General features: G+C 43.7%; 1 protein-coding gene across 2 annotated transcripts in view; it reads right to left on the reverse strand.

The window, feature by feature from the left end:
* Cdca7l (cell division cycle associated 7 like) overlaps positions 1-27,604 on the reverse strand; it is a 31,688-nt gene that overhangs the window by 1,041 nt on the left and 3,043 nt on the right. The window contains exons 2-9 of one of the 2 annotated variants that reach the window (XM_042685049.1): positions 16,517-16,657; positions 12,865-13,002; positions 5,046-5,405; positions 3,423-3,494; positions 3,162-3,332; positions 2,376-2,501; positions 1,413-1,562; positions 566-702 (exon numbers count right to left, since the gene is read on the reverse strand). In XM_042685049.1, coding sequence (XP_042540983.1) covers positions 566-702; positions 1,413-1,562; positions 2,376-2,501; positions 3,162-3,332; positions 3,423-3,494; positions 5,046-5,405; positions 12,865-13,002; positions 16,517-16,657 — 1,295 coding nt within the window. Of the gene's footprint in view, positions 1-565; positions 703-1,412; positions 1,563-2,375; positions 2,502-3,161; positions 3,333-3,422; positions 3,495-5,045; positions 5,406-12,864; positions 13,006-16,516; positions 16,658-27,604 lie in introns of both variants that reach the window. The other variant, XM_042685048.1, reaches the window with a different exon arrangement.

Genomic DNA, 27,604 nt, shown 5'->3' on the forward strand with positions numbered 1-27,604 from the left:
GGGGAAAGATGAGAAGTGTTTTCAGTAGGTAATCACACAGAGGCAATCACAAAGCAGCATTCTCTAGGCTAGAGAGCTTTGAGAACTCCATCTTCAGAATATACACCCCAGTCTCCTGACTCTTTCTCCTTTTCAAACCCAGAGTCTGCCCTCAGGACGACTTCTCCACTCTGCCATGTAGTATAGTTGTACATGAAGTACAAAGACCATGGCAGAGCTCCTTCCAGGCATCACTCATTCCATGACTTCAGAATTCATCACAGAAGTGACTTACTGTCCGTTCTCTCTGCTCATTATTGTTATCACTGCCTGGCAGTGCTTACAGTCTCAGCCTGCATTGTCTAATTCCCTCCAGTTCCTTTTTACCATAAAGGGAAATTTTTGGTTCAGGGCGGTAGGGAGTTGAAAATCTAGCAAAGGAAGAATTTGCTCTCAGGGAAATAAATAGGCCTGAGCTTCTCCAATGGATGATTTCAAGGGGGTTTCTATAAATCAAGAACAGTAGTGACCCCACACTGGACTCCAGGGGTCACAAACCCCTAGTTTTAAGTTGTTAGAGACTTACCTTTCCAGATATTCTTTAACATTATTATAACCATAGAACTTAGCCAGATGAATGAGGATCCCTGTGGCACAGCGGCCGTCGCGCCTCCGGCAGTAACTACAGTTGCAGATCCCCCGGCAGGGAGGGCACATCCAATCCTACATGAAAAATGAGGGTGCGCATTTCATTTCTCCCAGTCTCTCGCCAGACCATGGATTCTAATCAAGCCTGGCTCTCCCTCTCCTCCAGTTTTAGTTATATAGCCCTTCCAGACTGTGCTGCAGGGGACCTTCAGCCTACAAGGGTATAGTTAGCCCATGCACCAGTGACCTTCCTTCTCAAATGCAAAGCTGACCACCTCATGTCACACAAAAAAACGGAAGTGTCTTTTTTAGACAAGGTCGTCAGCTGTATAGGATTAGTTCCAGAGCCTCTGTTAAGAAACCATGGAGAGTTTCAAGTTTTTAGACACTTGCAGCACCCTCCTCTATGGTTCTAGAAGCTCAAGATTTGCTAATGATAGAGGTATAGACTCCAGCTCTGCTACCTGTGTGCACTGTTAAATCACTTACCATCGACATGATGCCCGTAAGCTGGGGACAGAACATGGACCCTGCCCTGTACCCCGCCCTGTATATAACTACTACAGAAGAGGATGAGAACACAGACCCTGGAGCATTCAGTAAATCCAAACTTTTCTCCCACCCTGTCAGTGAGCATATCCTCTTCCCAGAAGGAAGTGCCATTTGTCACTTCCTCAGAGTGGAAGATGGAGGAGGGGAACGTGCAGCAGCACTCTGTGGTATGGGTCACCCACCTGCATATCCCCTTCATCAGCCCATATGCCCAGAACACACGCTGCTCCTACCGGGTCTAGCAGGGCCTCTCGCACGTCCTCCCCGTAGCGGTTGCGCAGGCATGGCCCACAGAACTGTCCTCGCACACCACAGCAGTCCTGGTTCCGACACACCGTCTTAGTGTCAATGGTCTTCTGCCGGCACTGATGGCAAGTGTTACCCTGGGGCACCAGGGAACGCCGTTACTACATTACCAAGCGCCCAAGGCAGCCCTATGTCTCTTACGAAGAACCACAGTGGCCTAGGATAAAATATGGCGCCCTCCACTGGAAGCCCTTTAGTTCTGGGCCAGAGAAGTACACTGGGGCAGATGAGGCTGAGCAGGAAGGTCAAAAGGAATGAAATCTCCAGGCTGATGGAGGAGTGACCAGGAGCAACTGGGGCAGCGATGAACGGACCCCACCCAGGTGACAGGGTGATGACAAGCCCCAGGCACCATCCATTCCAGACTGAGGCTGGAGCCTTCATGAAGGCCTTCAGTGTAAATCCTCCTGGCTTTAAAATGTTGCCAGTTCAACTACAGACATTTTAACAATACTTTGAGCTGTTATTTTTCCAAGGAAAAAGAAAACAACCACAAAGCCTCCCTCTAAACCATCATTTAGAAGAAATCTTAACTCATTTCTTACTAACTGAAAATTCTCCTTTTTCTTGACTATTGCCCTCCAGTATACTTTTTCACTATTGTAAGATACAATAATAACAATTGTATACACACACATTTCTCTAAACTCTCCTCCTACCTGCCTTCCCCCACCCAGACTATGGGCATGCTCAGGGAGCCCTCTCTCCTGAGGAGGTTCACTGCACTGTCTTCCTGGTTATTGTAACTCTTAATCCTAAATTTGGGGAGAAGACATGAAAGCCCCAACACAGTTTAAACACAATCCACAATCCAGGCTTTCAAATACCAATGTCTTGGACTCACACTTGAGTCACAATTATGGGGATTACTCGTAAGGTATCTTTCTTACCAGAACTTTATCATAGATTTTATCCCGAACGGTTATGGCAACGTTTTCCAAGTCCTCGTCAGTAATATCCTCCACTGGACGATAAGAAGACAGGCGACGGCGCTGTCTGTACTTCTGGCATTTTCCCTGCAAAATGAACAACAAAACTTGGAATTAGATACATGTTGGGCAGTTTAAAATAGTGTAACAATCTCAACCTCTCAAGAGACCTAGCATCACTATTTACACTGACCCCTTCCCTCTTTAGTGTTGACAGAGGCACTAAATAGGCATTTGTCCTACATCAAGTTTTCTTTCGTGGAAGTGGCACAGCTATAAAGGAGGGGCTTGGGCTCTGGGGTTCTGTTCATTCTATGGAGACTTAGAAGCGAACCACATAACAAGCCAAGCCTACAGTATGAAGGCTCCACAGAATCTCCCTCCAGATTGATGGCACACAAAAGGCCCATTACTGAATCCACTTAGCCTGGGAAAATCTGCTACTTTCCATCCTGCAGAATGTCAAAGCTGGCTGGAGCTGTTTACAGGCCTTTAGTGCCTGTAGCTTTGTTTCTGTGGTTCTAAGAAATCAAATCTAGGGTTTCCTGCATGCATGTGCAAGGTTCTACTACTGAGACATAGCCCTCAACTAAGCCCAGGGATCATCTCAAAATGTACTATCCAGAACATGATGATCACACCTTAAGAAAAGTTCTCAACACTACAGGTCTCCTGTAACCACCATGCCTGTCCCCATTTGAGAATCAATGAATAGGCCAAGGATAATGTATTTCAGTGAGAAAATACCCCACTGATTGTCTTCCTTCTTCTCAGAGTATAGAACTCTTCTGCAAATTTGGTGGTGGAGAGGGTGAAGTTTTCTAGCGCAAACTTCTCTGGGGGTCGTGCACTCCGGGTTGGGTTCATACGCCGTGTGATCTGTCCTTCTGAGAAGGCCCGCCGTGTTGTTTTCTTCTTCTGAAACCAAGAACATGGACACACGTAACTCGGGGCTCATAACAGACTGGTTACCAGACCCTTTGAGTAATGAGAAGGAGTTCTACTTACAGAAGCTGAGGCTGGGGTTCGTACTGGAAACAAGTCTGGCATTGAGTTCAATTCTGCCAATAACTGAGCAAGCTGGGGTTAGAACAAAAGAAAGGATCTCACATCAATCATTGGCTGTCAGGTCTACACACTCAACCCTTGCCACAAGCCTTCTGTTTTCCTACTCAGGTACTCTGCATAAACCTTAGCAGTCCTCACAAGGAAAAGATTTTCTCTCCAGCAGCAAGAAAGCTGGCATCATTCATCTGAGCCAACTTTGTATTTGTGCCTTATCCCACAGAAACAACAGGACACAATAAAGACAATTCTAGAATGTCCAAGGCCAAGATCATGAGTTTCAGATCCTGACTCAGCCACCAAATTTAGCAGTGTGACAAATTTACATACCTGGGTCTCAAATTTTCAGTGTGTCCAAAAAAGCAAAAGGCTTAACTAGATGATTATAATTCATGGTTTTAACTCTAAAAATCTGACTCCTCATAACATAATTTAAAAATAATTTCTGAAGATATTTTGAAATGAATATCTAGTCATACCAAGCAACACGCCAACCAGAAAATATAATTAGGATTCTTTTCTAATTATATTGGATAACTGTTAGATTTAAATGTGTATAGCACTAAAAAAAAATAGTTCTTACTAGAAAGGATATAGATGGATACGGTTCATATAATCCTAGCTACCCAGGAGACCAAAATCAGAGGACTGATGTTTGAAGTCTGCCTGGGCAGAAAACTCTAAGAAACTATCTCCAGTTAGCTAGCAAAAGAGCAAACTGAAGGCATGGCTTAAGTGATAGGGTGTGCCAGCTGTGAGCAAGTAAGAGAGCAAGTCCCACTATTAGCACAACAACAACAACAACAAAACTTTCTTTTAGCCAACCACACATTGGTAAAGATTACCCCAAAGTAGACATTTGAGTTTTCCTAAGTAACTCATAGATATATGATCCCAAATACAGTAACACTACATTATATTTGTTTACAAGAAAAATATTAAAAAAGAATCCCAAAATGAAGAAAGTGATTCTGAGTGGTAAAACTCTTTAAAATTTTTAGTTATTGACTACTTACAGAAAAAGACAAAAACAGTTAAAGATTTCACCTTCTTATATTTTTTTCTAACGAAAACTTCTTTTAAAAGTGAGTTAAAGCCACTGAGGTTGCTTTAATTTCTGGACTTTTCCCCATCCTTCAGATGGTGTCTTCACAGGAAAGCAGTTTCCAGACAAAAACCACCTTCCTACTTTGCAACTAGGCTTAGGGACAGCCAAGAGAGAATTTCCTCTTTGCTACTTTCTGCCTGAAGAATGCATCTGTCCAGTTCCCTGCATCCCCCACCGCCACCCTGGCCAATATCATGGCTGATTTCTAGCTTAACCTGACATACAGTAATTTTCTTCAGTTCCTACTCCCTGGTAAGGGGCTAGAAATGGCCCTAGAGTCTTTCTATTCCCAAACCAGAGCTAATCGTGTGATAATTGCTTTGGGTTCAAGAAAAGGGAAACAGGACCCTTGGAGGACACCTTCCTGAGAGCAGCTTCTGGGGCAGAGATGCTCATCAGCCTCTTGGCTGCTGTCAGACTTGCTCGCTCCCAGCAGACACAGCCCACCCAGGCCTTACCATGGCCTTGTTTTCCTTGATGTTCATGGTCCTCTTCTGCAGGGCATCTGAGCTCTCCTGGCTCTCATCCCTCAAGTCATCCTCCGACTCCGAGGCGGAATCATCCCTTTCCTGTGCCGCTCTACAGTTTCTGTTTCTTCCAAGGATATTTTTACTGTCCTGTAAGTGTGAGCTTGGAAACGATAGTTCCGAAGAGCCATTTTTGTCTGACTTTTTTGCCAACTTCTTGGTGGGAAACTGGAAGGCCACTCGAAGACCAAGGCTGCTTCTTTGAGACCTTCTTCTTGTAGGGATGGCTTCATCCTCTTCCTCTCTAGCCTGAGATGCTTTCTCCTCCTCACTCAAATCTGATGCCATGAGCTACCAAAGGAAGAGAGGAAAAACGTGGTCTTTAATAGATCTGCCAGAAAGCAAAAAGCAACAACCCAAAACCCCCAAAATAAAACCAACATGCATTGAAAACTACTGTGGAGGCTGGGAGAATATAGAGCTTAATAGTGTGCTGTGGCACCAAAAAAAATAAAAAACAAAACCATATTTTGGTTTTGTTTGGAAGAAGAGAGGTAGTAAAAAGCTTCCTGCTTGTTATTTATTACTATTTATCCAAGATCTTTATTTAAACCCACAAAGCATGCTAGTAAATTCAAAGCTCAAAGCACTGAACCATGTACCAGTCCAGACCACTGACAGGCTGCTGTGGGATTGAGCAATAATACCCTGACAACACTGAGTTCCTCCATATTGGGCAAGCTTCTGGCACATCGAAGCCCAGTGGAAAAGAGAGTAGTTAAGAGCGCGTGAATGACAGAGAGTGATCTTCAGACAAGCCAGAAACAAGCATGAATCCCAGGACATCAGCTCAACCAGCAGAAACACAGCTCATGGCAGGAGAGCCACCTTCACCAAGTGACCATGTAGTAAGCAGAGGACCTGCCAATGAGGTCTGTAGGAGATGTCCTCAGGCCCAGTGTGCCCTCAGTCTAGAGACAGGCTCCCTCTCTACCCAGACAGCGCTCTAGGCTGTTGCAGAGTACCAGTCAGTCAAGACAGCACAAGAAAGTCTCACCCCACAATTTTGCATGTGTGTTTGTGTGTGTATATGTGTGTGGTGTGTGTGCATGGCAGTCTTGGAACTTGAACTCAGGGCCTGGGCGATTCCCCTGGGCTTTTTTGCTCAAGGATAACATTCTACCACTTGAGACATAGCTCCACTTCTGGCTTTCTGAAGGTTAAATAGAGATAAAAAGTCTCAAGGACTCTCCTACCTAGGCTGGCTTTGAACTGCAATCCTCAGATCTCAGCCTCCTGAGTAGCTAGGATTATAGACAGGTGTGAGTCACTAGCACCTGGCTAACCCACATTTTTTTTTTTTAACTCCACATAGTACAATGTGAAAGCCTTGTGAAAGCCTTGGTTTTATAAGTGTATACTGTTAGGGGGCTGTGACAGGGTGCTATCATTGAGGTAACGGAAGTGCTTGAGATTCATCAGGGACTCTGAGAAACAAGACAGACAGGTTTCAGTACCTGCCATCAAGGACACATCTCCTAGGCATCTTTCATGGACCACACGTGAGAAAACTCACCCTGGGAACCACGTTCAGAGTGCTGAAAGGGGCATCCCTGAGCAGAGAAGCAACAGCCTGGAACCAGCTGAAAACTTGGCTGCTTCCTCACCAAAATTCTAGTTGGACTCATTGTGAGAAGGGAGGGGAAAGGCAGCTGACTGCCAACCTGCACCTTACCAAGTAGAGAAATAAGAATACATTGTTCCTGGAGTCAGATGGCAGGTTAGCGGTTTCCACCATGGGACTCCAGAGTAAGAGCTGAGATGACAGAGCAGAGCAAATGATGGGAATCACACAGTTGGACACAGGACAGCTAAAAAGCACAGGGAACCGTAAGAAGTGACAGTCCAAGGAAAAATGGGAAGCAGTCCAACCCAAGCTCCAGGGATGGGTGGACACACACACACAGAAGGGCATTAGGACAGCTGAAGCCCACAGCCCGGGTGACAAGAGATCAGCAACCCAAGCTGCGTAAGAAACCATTAGCTCCCGTGGGGAGTTGGCGACAGTGACTCCCACATGGCAAGCCAGCACTGGAGAAGAAAGGCATCTGTTGACCCCAGAATCTCCAAACGTTACATAGTCTGGTACCAACTATTGTTTGAGACTGGGATACTCCAAGAACCTGAAAACAAGCATCAGTCATAAATCGGGGAGCCTGGGAACACGTTGCCACAGGGCCTGGTGGAAAACAGCCACGTTTGTACAGAGGGAGGAAAGATGAAGCAGCAGAGATCTGAGGCTATGAAGGACACAGTAAGCAGTACAACTCCCTCAGCAGTGAGGAGCGAGCACTATCGCCTGTGAACTATCACAGAAATCGAGAGTTGAGCCCAGCACTGGCAGATGACTGATGTCCACAACCTTCTCCCTCCAGTAGAGTAGTTTACCCCAGGACAGGGTCTAAAAGCCCTGGGACTGACAGGAAGCATGCCAGGAGCTTCTCCTCTCTCTCCTCAACCAGTGTGGAGCTCAGTGCTATTTCCTAGCTCCACTCTCCATCATTCTTGGCAATATCTTCCAGCTTGGAGGTGTGCTACCCAGGGTGTACCAACTGGGGAGCAAAGGTTCTGGGGATGACTGGGAATGTGCCCAGCTCACAAACCACAAAGCTTGATTGGGGGGGGGGGGGGGGCAACAGTGGCTCCTAGTAAGGACAGAAGGGAAGTTTCTAAAGTGAAGACATCTCTGACAGACTCCCTGCCTGGCCCACGCTCATCATTATGGACGAAGGACTCCAGACACAGCATATCGGACTCACTCTACCACAGACCTGGCAAATTCCAGTGTTAGAGGGCTGGGAAGGAGCTTCACTACTTCTTGGTCTTTTTGGTTTTGAGTCGGATTTTGGCTTTGCTTTTTTGTTTTTGTTTTTCCCCTCTTCCTTACTATAACTTCCTCTTGTTTCTACATTACTTCCTTTTTAAAATATTTTTATTCCTTTCTATCTTCATTTAATTGTATTCACATATTTCTTTGTTGTCAGGTGTTTTTAATTGCTTGATCTTTTTTTTTTTTCCTCACTCTTACTGAACCATGCTCCTTTCTCTCCTTAATCATGACCCTCTCCTTTATTTCCTTCTGTTATTACTTTTGGGCATTTTTCATTTCATAGTTTGTTCTACCTTATTTTTGCTACTTTTGTTTCTCTTGCTGTTAGTGGTGTGCTCCTTCTCTTTAACCTGGTCTTCATTCTTTCCCTTTCTGGTTTGTTTTGAGGGTGCTGCTGTGAGTGGTTTGTTAGAGACTGAGCCCATCTGTTCATTATGACCCCACAGGAAAACAGAAGAGACATTTCTCCAACAGCAAAACACAAAGACAAAAACATAAGAAATATGAAAAAGGCAACATGACGCCTCCAGAAACCTTTACTTGTTCAATAACTGAATCCAAAGATAAGGAAATGGTTGAAATGCCAAAGAGTTTTAAAGTCTATTTGCAAAAATGATCAAAGAGGTGAGTGCTGGTAACTCACACTTGTAATCCTAGCTACTCAAGAGGCTGAGATCTGAGAATCACAATTTGAAACCAACCCAGGCATAAAAGTCCCCAAGACTGTCAGCTCCAACTAACCACCACAAAGCTGGAAGTGGAAGCTCTAGTGGTAGAACACCAGCCTGAAGCAAAAAAAGCTAAGGGACAGCGCCCAGGCCTCAGTTCAGTACCAGTACGTACACGTATACACACATCAATGAACTCCAAGATGACTCAGATAAACAGAGAAAAAACTTCAGTTCAAAACCTAGACCAAAAAAAAAATCCAACAAAGATTCTGAAAAACAAAACTATGGAAATGAAAGCTCAATAAACAAAACTCATCAATAGCATCAATACAATAGAACAAGCAGAAAAACAATCTCAGAGACTAAAGACAAGTGAAGAAATTGTGGCATTCAGATGGCTTTAATGAAGGGGGAAAAGGTAACCATGACTACAAATGCTGAAAATGTCTAGATAAACTGACAAAACTTATCCATCTGTGGTATAGGTAAGTGACAGGCTGAAAGCACAGAGAACCTATTTAATGATAGCAGAAAACTGCCCAAACATACAGAGAAAAATGTATATCCATACAGGATACATTTGGAAGGCAAATAAACATGACCAGAAAAGAAACCAAGAGAGCAGTGCACAGAAAGAATACCAAAAAAGCTGCAAAAGAAGGCAAGCTTCTAACAAAGAGAAAACTCCACAATAACTGATCTTTTAGCAGAAACTCTAAAAGCCAAGAGAGAGCCTGGACTGATGTATTTTACAAAGTAACTGTCAGCCAAAACTACTGTATCTAGCAAAGTTATCCTTTAAAAATCGAAGGAGAAACAAAGATCTTTCACAATAAGCATAAACTAAAGCAATTATGACCACTAAGCCAGTACTACAGAAAATACATATAGAAATGCTGTACCCAGAAGAGGAAGAAAAATATGCCAAGCTGCAGAACTCAAAAAATAATACATATTCGATGACTACATAAACAAATGAGAACCAAACATTATTAACTCAGCCAGCAAACTACTAAACTGACAAAGGGAGAAAGTATATATTTTTCAATATTAACCCTAAATGTAGGCTGAGCATAATTGAGGATACATGTAATTCTACCTACATGTGAGGCAGACATCAGAGGACTGTCAGTTCAAGGCCAGCCTGGGAAAAAAAATTTAACATTCCATCTCAAAAATAAAGTCACCTACATGTGAAATATACCTATTGTGTTAGTTATGGGGGAGGTAGATGCAGATAGGGAGATTATGGTCTAAGATTAGCCTCAGGCAAAAGTGTGACCCTATCTGGGTGGGGGAGGGGGTAGGAGAAGGGAAAAGAGGTTTGGAGTGTGGCTCATGTGGTAGAGTCCCTGCCTAGCACACATGAGGTCCTCAATTCAAATTCTAGTACTGTTACAGGCACTCCAAGAAACACAGCAGTCAATAATTGAAGACACAAAAACAAAGAACTATGTAAAAGAAGGTGCTATCAGTAGAAATCCAAGCAAGCAAGCATGTGGAGCAAGTGGGCTGCTTCCTTTTTATCCCCAATACAACAGGCCCTGCCCCTCTGCTAGAAGGGCCAAGCTTTGGTTGACAATAGCTCACAACTGGCTAGTTTGGGGAGGGTAAAAAGAAACTTTTTAATAGAATGTAGCTTAATTAACAAAAATAGAATGTCATAATAGGAGAAGGAATAGGATTTAAATAAAAACTTAATGCGCTTATGATAGGATGTTTTGACAGGAACAGGAATAGGATGTAGCTAAAATTTAATGAGCTTTCAATAGGATTTTTTAACAGAAGCAGACTAGGATGTAACTAAAATTTAATCAACAAGAGACAAGCCACTTGGCCAGAGTAGGAACTTTTCAGAAAAAGAATTTTCACAAAATTGACAGAAAGAAAGCAACTTCCCTTGATAGCTTTCCTCACAGTACCACAAAACATATGATAGATGATCTTAATTCTCTGATAAAAAGACAAACTACTGGTGGAGTAGATTATAGAATAAGCTCTGATTATGCCTTGGCTCCAAGTAATTCTCTTCACTAGCAAAAGCATTTTGAGAAGTAAAAGGATAGAAAGCGAATGATACTAAGCAAATGGAATCTGAAACAAGCAGGATAGCTCCCCTCGTGTTTGACAAAGCAGACTACAAGCCAAAATTAATCAGAAGAGATGAAGAAGGTCACCTGGTATTAATAAAGGGAAGAGGTCATAAGGAGATGGACTGGGAATATATCCACACCAAATGTTGGTGCAGTGAAATTTTATGAAAACAAATATCTCTAGCATAATGGTACAGGCATGTCCAAATACAATAATAGTAGAAAATCTCAATACCCAACTCATGTCAACAGTTGAGACAAAAAGACAAAGAAACTTCCGAGTTAACTGTGCCATAATACATCAAATGGACTTACACCTCTACATGAGCCCCCACCCCCAATAGCTGTGGAATATGTTTTCTTCTCAGCAACCCAGAGAACTTCCACTAAGACGGACATTTAAGACGATAAACCAAGTCTTAACATATAAAAATAAATCATTTTTGGTTTCCTATCAGATCATAATAGAATACAATTGGAAACCATGAGCAAGAGAAACTATACGAACTATAAAAACAAGTGGAGACAAAGTCTGAATGATCAGTAGATCATAGAAGAAATTGGTAGATGAGGAGAATCTGACATTTCTACAGTCAAGCCTGGCACAGTGGCTCACACAGGGACACAGTTAGTGAGACTCCATCTCATCCAATAAGCTGAGCATGGAGCATGCCAACTTGTCATCCCAGCTACATGGAAGACATCAACAGGAAGACTGCAAGGTAAGGCAGCCCAGGATAAAAAAAGAAAAAAATAATGCGTGACCCTATCTTACAACAAAGACACAAAAAAGCTTCCCAAGTACAAGGCTCTGAGATCAAATCTTAGTATAATCAAAAAAATTAGAAACCTTTTCTAGAAACAAGTAAAAATGAAAATACAACTTGTCAGAACCTCTGGGATACAGTGAATATAATGATAAGACTGCCTACATTAAAATACCAGATTTTAAGAAGAAAAAATTATGTAGTTCAAGCTCTTAAAAAAGAAAACAAATACAAGAACCGTTGGGCACCCATCACTCACATCTGTAATCCTAGCTACTCAGGAGGCTTGAGCTCTGAGGATCACAGTTCAAAGCCAGCCTGGGCAGAAAAGTCTGAGACTCTTATCTCCAATTAGCCACCTACAAGCTGGAAGTAGAGCTGTGGATCAAGTGGTAGAGTGCTAGCCTTGAGCAAAATAAGCTCAGGGACAGTTCCAAGACCCAGAGTTCAAGCCCCAGGACCAGCACAAAACAACAACAACAAAAAAAAACAGAACAAGCTAAACTCATAATCAGTAGAATAAAACCAGGGTAGAAATCAATGAAAAGGAGACTAAAAAACTATTAACACATCAGAGTTGATTCTTTGTAAAGATAAACAAGAGTGACAGCACCTTATCAGCTGTGAAAAGAGAGGTATACAGATACCACTGAAATAGGGAGCCAAGAATGGATAAAATTTGAAACACACAGGACCTGAACCAAGAGGATATAAACTATTTACACAGATCTCTCAGTAATGAGACTGAAGCAGTAACATTCTCCCACCAGAAGGGGGAATTTTTTTTTTTTTGTAAAGGACAGGACAGATTTACTGATGTCTAGGAGACCTTTAAAGAAGAAACATCAGCTGGGCCCTGGCAGCTGTCACCTGTAATCCTAGCCACTCAGGAGGCTGAGAACTGAGGCAGTTCAAAGCCAGCACCATGCCACACTCTAAACCAAGGCTGCAGAGGCTCAAGACTACTGAAAGCCATCTTGCTTGTCTCTGAGAGAAATGAATGGTGGCCAAGGGATCAATCCTGCTGGTGTGACTTTTATATTTGAAGGTTAGTTTTGACGATAAATAGAAGCCAAACTTTTTTCTAAGTGATTTTGGGGGGTTTTTTTGGTGCTAGTCCAAGGGCTCAAACTCAAGGTCTGGGCACTCTAAACTTTCTGGCTCAAGGTTAGTACTCTACCATTTGAGCCACAGCTCCACCTCCAACTTTTTTGGTAGGTAGGTATAGATTAGAATCTCACAGACTTTCCTGCCTGGGCTGGCTCTGAAGCATGTGATCATCAGGTCTCAGCCTCCTGAGTAGATGAAGAGACTTTTGCCCAGTAAAACTACTGCTCAGAAACAGGACCAATAACTCTGTGACCCACAATCTAACGCTGCTGTTATTACCGTGGCTTCTGAGGTACTGCTGGTGCTCAGCTCACTCTGTGTAAAGCCTTCGAAGTCCTCAGTGTCAGAGTCCGTGTCCTCAAAAAAAATCCTCCTCAGTTCTTCTGTGAAATATTTGGAATGGAAACTTCGCACATCCTGCTGAATTAAAAACACACATGTGAAAATGAACTCCACAACTTGTGGGTGGGGACAGGAGGGAAAAACTGGGGAGTGAGGGAAGATGTGGCATTGTGAAAAACAAAACACCAGTGGTTCACACTGTAATCCTAGCTTTATAGGAAGCTGAGATATGAGAATTGTGATTCTAAGCCATCCCAATCAGGAAAGTCTTTTGAGACTCTTATCTTCAATTAACCAGCAAGAAGACAGAAATGGAGCTGTGGCTCAAGTGGCAGAGTGCTACTCTTGAGCAAAACAGCTCAGGGACAGCATCCAGGGGCTGAGTTCAAGCCCCAGGATTGGCACAAAAAAAAAAAAAGAAAAAAGAAAGAAAAAGAAAAGAAAACCATAAACACACATTTAAGCCAGATACAATGGTGCTGACCGTAATACAGTGCTTGGGAGGTAAGACAGGATGATCTCAAGTTTGAGTCCAACCTAGACTATACAATAAGACCCAGTCACAATAATCAAAACAACAAAACACCAACTACTACGCATTACAGAGACTGAGCACATTTCCCTTTCATACCCACTGGGGGCCCTCTAACCCATGATGGGGAGACTGGACTCGCTCCATCGCCGTCAGCCATGAGGACTAATGGAAAGCTGGCACTCCCCAAAAGGCAGAAGGTAAGCAAAGATGGGTGGGAAGCCCATAAACAGAGGGAAAGATGTAAGTAACCCTTAAAAAAATCAAGCTGGGAATGGCCGGGGCAGGAGGATCCAAGTTCAAGGCCAGCCTGACAAAGGTAAAAGATCTTGTCTCAAAAATGAAAGCTAACAAAAGGGCTAGGGAGTGGCTTAGGTGGGAGAGAACTTGCCCAGCCTTCTCGGGATCTGGCTTCAATACTCAAACCACACACACATGTAAGACTTTTTCCCAATAATGACCTTTTTCTTCCTCTCGAAATACTACCAAAGAGAAAAATCCAGCTTTCTGACTAGCATGTGTGACAAAAAGGAGAGAGAAAAAAATGACAGACCTAAAGAAAAGACTTCCCCCACCGAGGGTGGCCTCCTAAAGGCCCAGTTCTCTAGCAGGGCTCAAGTCTATGTCCCAGTTTCCTCCCACCCAGGATGGAGCAATGACCACTCAGAACTCCACATTTGCTTGCAGTCCTATTTCCCCCTGCCTTTCCCTGACTTTAATTACACACTTCTTCCAATGCTGATATCTAGGGGGGGGATGGGGGGGTGGGGGGGGAGGGGGAATAGAAATAGCAGATGAGTGGAAAAATAATTAGAGTTAGAAAAAATGCTACAGCTAGCATTCTTTAAGCTTAAAAATGTCTCCTACGAATTATTATGGGTAATTGGAGTGAGTTTCCTCAGCACTAAATTACTTTGTTCCTTTGTTGATAGCTGTGGTGCAGCTGCTTGAGAAAAAAAAATACCCATACGGAAGGGAAGTTTCTTTGGTGACATTCAAATTGTATTTAAGGGGACCAGAGTCAGCTACACATTCTGTGTGCCATCTCAAGAAGCTTCTGTTGGCTGGTTAAATGGATCACAAATGTGTGAGTCCAACAAGCAGTGGGCCAGGGCTGCTCATTATGAGAGTGGGTGACACACAGCTGGCTGCTGGGGAACCCAATGGGTGTGTGAATGCAGGCAACAGGTTCCTGGAGCCTGAACCATCCCTGTGGGCTCTTTGTACGGCAAGGATGTCCATGTGTAAATTTCATTAAATATCCAAAGCTGCTACTAGAGCTTGAAAAGGATAAGACCTAGATTTGGAACAGCCAAGTCCCTACCTTCCAACCTCTGGTATTTTCTCACCTTCAGGCTGGTCCCATGAGGCAGTGGGCAGCCTGGAAATCTTTGGTGACCGTTCCTGATGACACTGACAACATGATTTAGCTGCACCCTTAAGCTGAAATACAGTAATCCTGCCCTATTTGAGGATTGACTGCATGAGGTTTTGACCAAGAGCAGTCAAACAAATAATAAGCAAGTAGCAATCAAGCTAGGCATGCTAGCACAGGCCAATAATCCTAGCTACTTAGGTTGTGGACACTGGGAAAAATCATAGATCAAGGCCAGCCCAAGCAAAAAGTTCGTGAGACCACCATCTAACCCAGTAAAAACCTGGGCATAGTGTGTTATACCTGTCATCCCAGCTATCCAGAAGTATAAACAGAAGATCATGGTTCAGATAGGCTCAAGCAAAAGTAATTAATTAATAGAAGCACAAAATGGCTGGGGCATAGCTCAAGTGTGCCTTCCTAGCACGTACAAGGCCCTGAATTCAAGTTCCAGAGCCACCAAAAAAAAAAAAAAACAGAATTACAAAAACAAAACTTGCAAATCCACTTGGTATAGATGAGCTCACAGTTTTCCAGTTGTGACTGGTTGGGTTTAAAGCACTGTGTGCCCTGCTAAATGCTTCCCTGATCTTAATTTTGTGAAAATATAGCATGTTCCCCAAAACATAGGTGGTGCCCCCAAAGCATAATGAAAGTGCTTAAAGTGCTTAAATGAGGCCATCAGGTGAATAGCAGAAGCTGGGTGGAATTATGGGAAAAATGAATGGGACATCCACAGCACTGAGCCAACTCTATGTTTCCAGGGCACTTGGGTTTTCCTCACAAGTGGTCATGGAACCATGTTCCATGAATACACCACAGGCCAACTGTGCACACTAAGATCAGGGTAATAGCTGCAAACAGGACGTAAGATCACTAGGAGTGAAAGTATCTAAGGACAACATCTAAATCTGCATTTAGGAGACTCGCATATGGGAAGAGGTGGACAAACGCTGTAACAAATAAGACAAGGACCACAGAGACCTGAGACAGCACAGCTCGGAGGACAGACACACACAGTCATCTGAGCCCTGGCACACCTCACTAACATCATACCTACAGCCTTCAAGGAGAGACCATAAAGGAAGGAAGGAAGAGGCATTTGAGTTTCACAGAAAAATAAAAGCACTGGCCATTCTATTGTTAAGGCACAATATGGACGCGCAGGCTCATGACTCTCAGAGGACTCTTAACTTGTGTTGCTCCTGAGCAAAATAATTAAAGAAAGAATACTGCTCTCCCCAGCAATTGCAGGAGTGAGGTATGGCTAGAAGCTCCCTGCAGGACCACAGCGAAGCAATTGTCTCATAGTAACAGCACATTTAGTGCTCGGGGCACTGTGGGTACGCATAGCTGGGCTGGTCATTCCCTGCTGCTGCGTGGGAGGACTCTGAATGCAGCCTCGCCACAGGTGACAGCCCCGGAGGGAGCCAAGAAAATGGATTTGATCATGTGAGGTCCCCTTACTTAAAAGGATATATTCTGCGTATGGCCAGGATTAAAATAGGAAACAGGACCACTTGACTCTTTCTGAAAACCAGAAGGCATATGCTTCTAAAATATAGGGCTTACCAACTAATTGACACTACGCTCCTTGGACCACGTTAAAATAAAAAAAACATCCGGTGAAGATGCAGGGCTTCCAGATGAATACACCTGCCCAGAAAAGGGAGCAGCCCTACCTGTTTCCTCAAATCCAGAGAGTTGAAACTATCACAGCTCTCCTCTGATGACAGTGTTTCCATGGGAACATCATCTCGGAAACCCACAAAGTCTTCATCGTCACTGGGGGCGTTGAAGATGTCAGCCACTTCTTTAGGGATCTGTTGAGGATGCCGAAGAAGATTAAAACACAGGCTGCTGAAACGGCTGAGGGGAAATTCTCTAACAGAGAAACAGGGATTAGCATCCTATGACTTTTTCATTGTTACCCAGAAAGCCCCGGTAACCCTCCGTGTTTTAGCTGACAGGTACCAAAAGAAAAAGGGAAGATTTATTTCAGCTTCAGATACATACCCTAATTTACAGCAAATGTCAAGGCCATGACTACAAAAAAGGCCATTTGATCTCTTGACCACCAATCCACAGGCACCCGATGCTCAGAAGCCAATGAGCTCTTTTTCCTGACAGTAGACCCATTCATCCTTAAATGGTACTCATGTAAAAAAGATCCTATCAGTGTCACCAGCTCTCTTGATCCTTCTCACTTCCACTTCTTGGTTTCTGTTGTCGCACTGATTCCGACATGACAGTTCACATGAGAGGCTTTCCCTCTTGCCTAGGCTAGAAATCAGTTTCAGTGGTTGTAGAATCAATTCCAAGAGAACTTCAAGGCGATTAGGGGCAATTACTCCCAGAAGGAATGCAGTAGGTGCCTTTCATCTGCGAAACCGGTGTCTGCCAACAACTCACTTTCCTATATCAACTACCCATAAAAGGTCCCAGAAACACACTGAGATTGTTCACCCAGCACCACTTGCTACCACATTTGCTGTCTTTCTCTATTTAAAGAAAAATGAATCTGAACCATAAGCCATTGCTACTATTGACTGATTCCTCCCAGCAAACAGCAGTTGAAGAATAAGCCAATTTAATGTATGTGTACCCACATTGTCTAAAGAATCTATCTGCAGGCAGGCTAAATTCACTTGCAAACAACTGAGCATGCATCTGACAAGGATGAAGATAGTCTCCTGATATCGTACCTAAAATAGTTAACATTATTATCATCTACTATGAACACTTCATCTTACTACCTACTGCTGGTCCCAAAATATTTTCTACAATTTCAAGGGGCAAAGAGGAGCCATCCAAACAAGGTTTGGGCATTGTTCTGATTCTTCTGTATTTTATGCTGGTACAAGGGCTTGAACTTGGGGTCTGGGAACTATACCTTAGTTTTTTCACTCAAGGCTAATGCTCTGCCACTTGAGCCACAGCTCCACTTCTGGCTTTTTGGTGGTTAGTTGGAGATAAAGAGAGTCACGGAAGCCGGGTATCAGTGGCTTATGCATGTAATCCTAGCTACTCAGGAAGCTGAGATCTGAGGATCACAGCTCAAAGCCAGCCCTGGCAAGAAAGTCCGTGAGACTTTTATCTCCAATAAGCCACCCAAAAAGCCAGAAGTGGTGCTGTGGCTCAAGTGGCAGAGCTCTCGTCCTGAGCTGAAGAGCTGAGGTATAGCACCCAGGCCCAGAGTTCAAACCCCATGACTGACCAAAAAAAAAAAGTGTCATGGACTTTCCTGTCAGGCTGGCTTTGAACCATAATCCTCAGATCTCAGCCTCCTTAATAGCTAGGATTATAGGCACGAGCCACCAATGTCTGGCCTTTTCTGATTATTTTTATGAACCCTTTATACCGTTTTCCCCAACACTGACTTATTAGACGACCCACAACAGCTGCCTTGTAGAACTATTTGACCTTTGAGCTTATTTCATTGTTTTATCAAGATTCAATTCAGGTTAAACATCTGGGGCAGCAATTCTGTACAAGTGGTAATGGCTTCTCAATCCATGACACAAGGAGGCATGAAATGCCAAGTTTTTATACTGGTAATCAGGTGTGTTTCTTAAAAAATTACTTGTAAAACCTTTCAAGCATAGCCATTGTTCATGCATATAAATTGTTCTGGTTAGTAGATGACATTTCCACACAGGCACGTATGGTTGCTGTGCATATCCACGCAGGTACAGTTCAAAAGGAGAGAGCAGAATAATAAACACGCATGTAACTGCACAGCAGTCACCTGCCCAGGGCTCACTCTGCTTCTTCTGTAACCCTCCTCTCCATCCTCCTTCCTTCCATATCTTGGAATTAAGCTATAATTAAGCCAGTAAGTCAGGACCCCAACCTAGCTCTACACAGCTCAGCTGCAGTTCAGATGAGGAGGCCTGCCTCTTTTCTTTGGGGGTTAGGAGGGGGGAGCTCACCTTCTCAGTCTTCTGACTAAACCCGGGCCTGCTTTAGATGTCTCTGTATCTCTGTGACCTCTGCCAGCCCCACACCTCGATTAACAGGCCATTTTAAGAAACTGAAAAACTATAAAAAGATACCTTCAACTGCCAGCTGGCTTCCAATCAAGTATTTACCTTGAAAATAAATTAGTGAACCACTGTTCATTTAGATTTTTATATTCTAAAATTAAGCATGATCCTTTAATTAAAGCCTTTCTATATCTTAATGCTATAAATTTATCCTTCCTTGATTAACAAAACACCACCGCCTAGCTAGAAGGAGTATATTTGTTGTCTATTAATTATTTTTATGTTTCTAAGGTTTTTTTGTTTTGTTTTATTTTTGGCACCACGAAGGTTCTTAAGGCCTACTGTTTTCTAGGCCACTCTTTTGCTTTGGTTCTTTTTCAGATAGGGGCTTCAACTTTTAGCCAGGCTAGCCTGGACTGCGATTCTCCCATTCAGGTCTCCTTCGTAGCTGGAATGACAGATGCACACCACCACACCTGGCTTACAGACTGACATGAGGTCTGCTTAACATTCTGCCCAGGTTTGACTTGAGAAACTATCCTCCTTATGTCCACCTGACAAGGGCGAGGATTAGTGATGTGAGCCACCACACCTGGCACTATCCATTTTCAAAGGAAAACTGTATTATTTTTTAAAGCCTTTTTGTCTGGCAATGGCATCAGTAAAGCTGCAAGAAATGTTTCTTATTCCATGAGTTTTGAGAGCATTATTTTGCCTGAAAACAAAGAACAGTGCTGGAGGACTCACACCTCCCACATCAACACTTAATGTTACACTCACTGAAATAATGTGACCCTCACATAATGGCAGAAAGCAAGGAGACTAGAGCACAAAATATCCTCTTCTTTATGGTCAAAAGAGTGGCAAGGCACTAGTGGCTTATGCCTATAATCCTAGCTACTTAGGAGGCTGAGATCTGAGAATCATAGTTTGAAGCCAGCTTAGGTAGGAAAGTCAGTGAGACTCTTATCTCCAATTAACTAGAAAAAAATCCAGAGGTAGTGGTAGAGTGTCATCCTTGAGCAGAAAAGCTAAGGGGCAGCACCCAGACCCTGAGTTCAAGTTCCACTATTGTCAGATACACACACAGAAGGAAGAGCATCAAGAACACTCAAAGTAGAAGGACATTCCTTCAACAAAAAGTGCTTGGGGGAACTCTATGTTTCCACATTACCTAAATCACCTCAAAAGTCAACTCAAAATTGATCAAAGGTTTGAAAACAAGAGCTAAAACAGAACAGACCCACAAGAGAGCAAACAACAGATGCAGAGAAAAAGTCTTATATAGAAGATAAATCATCAAAATTGAAATTATGACTTAGTCTGCATACTTCCATAACCTCTTCCAGGCTTGGGGACATGTCACAGAGAATCAAACTGCGCTGTCCAGGGCTCCCCTCATACTCTCTCTCAGGATCTATTGACAATGACTGGGTGAAGACGCTACTAGTTATAATCTTCCTTACTGCTGTGACAAATTATCTCACAGAAATAAAGGAAAGATTGAATAAATAAATAAATAGAGGTAAAACTAGAAGATTCTTAGAAGAAAGCGGGAAATGCTTCATCATAGTGCATTTAGCAATGATTAAGTATGGCAACCAAAGAAACAGACAGGTAAACTGGACTTCATCAAACTGAACACCTGCCCAAGACTGGTAGCTCACACCTGATATTCTCTACTATTTGGGTAGTAGAGATTGTGAGGATTGCAGTTTGAGGCCGGTATGGGTTAAAAAAAAGTTCATGAGCCCCCATTAAAAATCTGGGTGCAGTAATGCATGCCTGATAACCCAGCTAACTTGGGAAGTATAAACAGGAGAACTGCAATCCAGGTCAACCTGGGCAAAAAGTGAAAATCTATCTCCAAAATAGCCAAGGCAATTAAGGAATGTAGCTCAAGCAGCAGAGCACCTGCTTAGCAAAGTATGAAAGCCTGAGTTCAAACCCCAATACCACAAAAGGAGGGGAGGGGAGGGGAGGGGAGGGAAGGAAAGGTCCTTATAGCTTTTGTGCAAAACACACTAGGCAGTATAAAGGCAACCTATGGAACAGGAGACACTATTTTCACTCCTATCTGAATAAGGAATTCATGTCCAGCATAAATAAATAACTACAGCAACTACAAGCTCAATTAAGAAATGGATCAAGGGCTGGGAAGTTGGCTCAGTGGTAGAGCGCTTGCCTTGCATGCCTGAGGCCCTGGGTTCGATTCCTCAGCACCACATAAGCAAAAAGAAAAAAGCCGGAAGTGGCGCTGTGGCTCAAGTGGTAGGGCACTAGCCTTGAGCTGAAGAGCTGAGGGACAGTGCTCAGGCCCAGAGTTCAGGCCCCACAACTGGACCAAAAAAAAAAAAAAAAAAAAGGATCAAGAAAATGTAACATATGTATATTCACAATGGAATTCTATTCATCTATCAGAAAAACTGATATTGTACTATTCATAAGGAATGGAAAGACCTGGAAAAAAATTCATTAAGTGAAGTAAGCCAGACCCAGAGAAACACAGGCTGCATGGTTTCCTTCATTTGTGGTGAATAGAATACGCCTATAAATCTACAAGTAAACATACCAGGTGGTAAGTAAACAGTTACCAATGAATTAACTGAAATATAAAAGACTCCATGGAGAGCTCAAATAGCATAATTTTCTAGAAAGACGAGGTCAAAGCCCAACAAAATAAGCACCGGGAAAGGGGTACATGCAAGAAGGGGATAGGGAGAGAGGTAGAAGAATGAAGGGGGGGAAGGGAGGGAATACAGTGAAAAATTAATTGTGTATACTACAAAATCAAGAAAGGGAAGAGGGAGGTTAAAGGGATGAGGATGCTGCATGGGTAATGCTGATGAAGATGCACTGTATTCAGAAACTGCTTTGGTAAATGGCAGCTCCTTTGTACAACTGCTTAGATAATACAAGCATAAAAATTTAAAAAAGAAGAAATGGACAAACTGGTCACTGGTCACTTGCATTTGTAATCCTGTCTATTTAGGAGGATGAGATCTGGAAGATCACAATTTGAAGCCAGCCTGGGCAGAAAAGCCTATAAGACTCTATTTTCAACTAACCAGCAAAAAACAGGTGAGAGGCATGGCTCAAGTGGTAGAGTACCAGCCAAAGAAGCAAGCTGAGAAAGTGCAAAGACTTGAATTCAAACCCCAGCACCAGAGAAAAGAGGGAAGAGAGAGGAAGGAGGAAGGGAGAGGGGGAAGGGAGTGGGGAAAGAGAAGAAGGATATGGGAGAAGGGAAAGGGAAGAGGAAAGAGGAGAGGGGAGAGCAAACAAACAATAGTTGAAAGATGTGAATTAACCTCCTCCAAAGAGGAGCTCCAATTAACAAGTGAGACTCTCAAGCAGATATTTACCTATCAATGTTCACTCCTTCTATATGGAAAAATTTAAATATCAGCACAGGAATTTCTTTAATTGCTATGTTCATACTTTAAGGAGGTACAATTTAGACTTAGAAAGAAATGAATTTCAGCAAGGGGATAGTATTCACCAGATACTCAGGAGGTAGAGACCAGGAGGATCATATTTCAAGACCAGCCTAGGCAGAAAAAGACTATCTCAATAGTAAAGGTCAGGCATGTGGTGTATGCTTCTCATTCTAGCCTAAATAGGAGGACTGTGGTCCAGACCAGCTTGGGCAGAACACAAGAAAGATGCATCCCAGAAAGATGTGATCTCAAAACTATCCTGAGCAAAAGAGGGCTGGAGGCATGGCTCAAGCATAACATAATAAGTGTAAAAGCCAGAGCAAGGGCTGGGAGGTTGGCTCAGTGTTAGAGCGCTTGCCTTGCATGCCTGAGGCCCTGGGTTCGATTCCTCAGCACCACATAAGAAAAAACCCGGAAGTGGTGCTGTGGTCAAGTGGTAGAGCGCTAGCCTTGAGTTGAAGAGCTGAGGGACAGCGCCCAGGCCCAGAGTTCAAGCCCCACAACCGATTTTAAAAAAAAAGAAAGAAAAGGAAAAGAAAAGAGTCACACACAGTAGGACAAAATCATCCTGAGACAATCTGGCCAATGTCAGCAGGCCAAGAAGTCCGTGGGGCATGTGACCGGTGGTAGGAAACAGTCCTGCAGGCTTTCAGAAAAGATGGCATCAGCCCTGGGTACACAGCTGTAAGAGGGGGTCAGTCGGGTGAAGGGTACAGGGAGGTCTCAGAGGCCAGGGTCCCATGCCAGCTCGCAGCAGGCAGCACAGACACCTCCTCGCACCCTCTACAGGGCCATCCTGACAACCCGCTGCCCTGCCACGGGCACTGACTGAAATTGGGATCATGGAGAGTGAGCCCCAGGCACTTTGGGGAGGAGGGGGGGCTCTGCTCAGGCTGTGGAGCCACTGACTCCTGGCACTGTGCCAGAGTGAATGACACTCATGGGAAAAGCACATCCTCTGCTGAGGCCTAATTACAACCACTTAGTTCAAGGAAGGGGAAGGGGACAGCAGCCCTCTCCCCGCTCTCGGGTTGAATGCTGGCAGCTGGCAGCTGGCAGAATGGGGAAAGAGTAGAAGCTTCTTTTTAAGAGGTAACATGCATGTTTGGCAAAGGCTGGAAGGGGCCCCAGGAGCTTTAACTATTCTAAGTAAACTTCCCTAAAGAAAAAAAAAAAAAAAAACATCTACTGCCTCTTGTAAAGGGGGTGGGGGATGAGAGGAAGCTATGTGTAAACTACATTAAATATGCCAGACTTTAACTTTCTCTTTTGCACCAAAGCGAATGAAAAGCAGAATAAGAGTGATAGACAATCTTAACATTAAAAATGTTCTTAGAGCTGGGTGCTAGTACAGTGTCTCATCCCTGTAGTCCTAGCTGCTCAGGACTAGACAAACCACCAAAAAGCCAGAAGTGGCTCACGTGGCAGAATGCCAGTCTTAAAAGGAAAAAACTAAGAGAATAACACAGGACCCTGAGTTCAAATCAGTACTGGCGTGCACGCACACATGCGTTCACGCACATGCATGCACACACACACACACACCGCACCCACCCATATACACAATATTCTTAGGGTTTTCAGTACTTAACCCAAGCTTATGCCTCTCCCCACTAATACCTTTCACAGTCAGGAAACTAAACAAATAATGCAGGAAGTAGTAGGAAACTAGCTTTTCTTTTTTTCTTTTGAGGTAGTATCTCACTAGGTAGCCCAGGCTAGCCTCAAACTCATGATCCTCCTGCATTAGGATTACAGGCATGCTCAAACTAGCTTCTCTACTTCAGGAACTATTGACCCTAAGTATGATTTCTGAATTTTACTCATGGCAGTTCTGATCTGCTCTAGCCAGGGCAGCTCCGTGACCACTTAGAGAGCCTGGAGACCACAATGGACAGGCAAAGGATTATTTCCTAGAGTCCTTTAAATGTCACTGTTGAATTAAACCAGTGGGAATGTATCCTGGGATAGAATGCAAAGTAGGCATGACTTTGAAAGATAAAACTAGAGATTTATGAGACAGAAAGATTCCTCAGTAGGTAGTATAAGGCTGCTACACTCTCTCTCTCCCTCTCTCTCTCTCTCTCTCTCCCCCCCCAGCCTCTGGGGCAGATGTGAACTGGCTTCCACATTAGTTCAACAAAATTTTTAAGTATCTCTGCTGCAGGACATACTTGGTGAAACAATCATAACTCATGTCCCCATCTACACTGACAGCCCTAAAATAAGCCCACTATTTTCTTTTTATTTTTTGTGCTGCATACTAGGGCTTGACTGTAGAGCCTCAAGTTCTCACAATTGGTGCTTTACCACCTTAGCTATACCTCTAGCCTGGCTTTTGGCTAGTGAATTGGAACTGGGCTGGCTTCTAGCCTCTATTGTCTGGATCCCAGCCAACAGAGTAGCTAGGAATACAAGCATGAACCACTAATGCCTTGGTATTAACAAATATTTAATACTGTTATAACCCAGGCCTATACCCATCTGCTGAATAATTGTCATTTGACCTACAGATGATTTGGGGGTCACCAGTCACTATCCTGGGGCCTTCATCATAGGCAGAGGAGCCTGGCAGGGGTGGGGAGATCTCATTCACAAATGCCAGGCACTCACTCACCAGCCATACAGGATTCTCTGGGGTAGAGGTTTAAGTATTGGGGGGACGGGGCTGTCCAAACAACTCAACTGTTCCAGAAGTCAGGGAGAAGAGTTGGGGAGAATAGAAGGGGTCCCCAAAGAACCCTGTACAGTCAGCCAATTATACAATCCCCAGACATCTGGCAGCCTTGGCTTCAATGTTCTTTATACTTAGGGATCACACATGCTACTTTTTAAGGTTTTACCACACTGCAGCCCAGGAACTGGAGGACATATATGGTTTGGGTTTGGGATTTTTTGTTTGTTTGGTCCTGGGACTGGGGCTTGAACCTGGGGCCTTGCACTTTCCCTTGTTTTTTTCACTGAAGTCTGATACTCTACCGCTTGATCCACATCTCCACTTCTAAGATAAAGAGTCTCGTGGACTCTTTTCCTGCCCAGGCTGACTTTGAGCCTCAGACCTCAGCCTGAGTAGTTAGGATTACAGGCATGAGCCACTAGCCCCTGGCCTTATCTTATTAAGTACACAGCTGAGTGACCAGATTTGGCCCACCTTTTGCAATTAGCACCTGCATCAGAAAGACCTCATGTGCCTGTAACTCTAGCTACTCCAGAAGCTAAGATCTGAGGATCATAGTTCAAAGCCAGCCCTGGCCAATAAATAAATCCCTGAGACTCTTATCTCCAATTAACTACCAAAAAAAAAAAAAAGCTGAAAATGGTGCTGTAGCTCAAAAAGGTAGAACACCAGCCTTGAGCATGCATGTACATGTGCACACACGTGCATACATATGCACAAAAAAACCCTCCCCTTTCTCTTAAAAACAAGTCCTAATGATTCAATCTTCTGTCTGACCTCTGGACATCCAAATTTCAAAAGAAATACACATGCAGCAATGCATTCTGTCTAAGGACAAAAGCAAGACAAAAGCAAGCCATTCCCACACAATGTAGGCACCCCTACTTTCTGGATGCGAAGGTCCTGTACACCCAGTACCAGACAGCCTGCCCAGCCATAGGCCCTGCCCAGCCACAGGCACTCTACCACAGAGGGTGTTTTGGTCTTCCTAGTGAGACAGAACAGATCTAAGACCACGAGTCACTCTCCTCCAAACCAACCATTCTCTGAGCTGCTCAAGTTCTAGGACACAGTCATTATCAAAGGATCCTTTTCACCAGCTTGAGTTCTGTCCTCTGCAAAAGCTGCTTTTTGTGATGATACTGATCAAGACACACAGTACTCACAAACCAACATGTTGAATTAAAACCCCTTTGTACGGTCTGGGAAGGTGGCTTAGTGACAGAGTGCTTGCTTTGCATGCATGAGGCCCTGGGTTCGATTCCTCAGCACCACATAAGCAGAAAAAGCTGGAAGTGGCACTGCGGCTCAAGTGGTAGAGCGCTAGCCTTGAGCTGAGGAACAGCACCCAGGCCCAGAGTTCAGGCCCCATGACTGACAAAAAAAAAAAAAGAAACCCCTGTGTACAACTCGTAAATATGGTATGGATGTGTGTATGTGTATGTGACTAAAGTCAGGCACATCTCTTTATCAGACATTAAATTCGTTATACAATGAAACAATTTAGACAATGGTAAGTGAACAAGCTAGTGTTGACATGAACTACACGCTATGTGCTGCTTCCATAACAGGACATTATTGCAAATATCCTTAAAAAACAACAACAAAAGGCGGGAGGCATGGCTGGTGACAGGATAACTGACTGCCTAGCAAGCTTGAGGCCCTGAGTTCAAATTCTACAGTACTGAGGGGGAAAGGGAGAGAGAAAGAATTTCAAACCTTGAAAATTAATATATAAAATACTCATGTGTTCAATGAAACAGTACACGGGTATTAAAAATGAAAACTGTGAAGGCCTCTGTGGCAATTATAAAACTAGTCCTGAAAGCAGCATTAGCCAGGCGGAGGTGTCTCACACGTGTAAGTTTGGCAACTTGGCCAGAGCCTGTGATGACAATGACAAAGGACCAGGCAGTGATTCTGGAGACAGAGGCCTAGCAGAGGTAGTCTCTCTAGCCTTACATCAAAACACAGACAATATAACCTACTTAAAGTCTTACACCTTTAAGGACTGTCACCATCCAGACTCTGACAAAGTAGTAGAGATTTCTGTTTCTTGAGTGGGAGGGAAGAAGGGAGAGAAGAAGATAGCTCTGAAGGTCGTCTCCGTTTCCCAAACTCAAGAGCACGGACTGAGGTCCCACCCACCCCCCTCCTCCTGCCCCGCAGCAGAGCTCTGGCCAACACAGAAGAGGTCAGCAAGTTCAGGTACCTGCTGGTGGAAAAAAAGTACTGCACAGTACTCTGGCTTTGCTCTTCTACTGTAACCAGCAATGCCTCAGGACAGACGGTAGATGTTTACTGAATGTCTAACAAACAGCGAAACCCAGTGAGCAAGTCCTCTGATAATTCTGAAGGCAGGTTGTCAGGAAACATCAACACTCTCTGGCACAGTGAGACCTGTTTTGGTTCTGCATACTGGGTATGGGCATTTCCCACCAAGAAGAAAGTTTTGCGTGCTAACCCCAGCTACACTTACTGAACATGCCTCTGATATGCTGTTTCAAAATATTCACCAATGACGGATATTCATAAACAAAAATGTAAGGGGGGGGGAATCCTGAGGCATACACCTGTACTCCTAGATACTCAGGATGCTGAGATCTGAGAATTGCAATCAGAAGCCAGTCCAAATAGAAAAGTCCATGAGACTCTTATTTCCAATTA

This window comes from Dipodomys spectabilis, unplaced genomic scaffold (assembly GCF_019054845.1).
Source record: "Dipodomys spectabilis isolate Male_0828 unplaced genomic scaffold, ASM1905484v1 ptg000092l, whole genome shotgun sequence".
Taxonomy (NCBI): Eukaryota; Metazoa; Chordata; class Mammalia; order Rodentia; family Heteromyidae; genus Dipodomys; species Dipodomys spectabilis.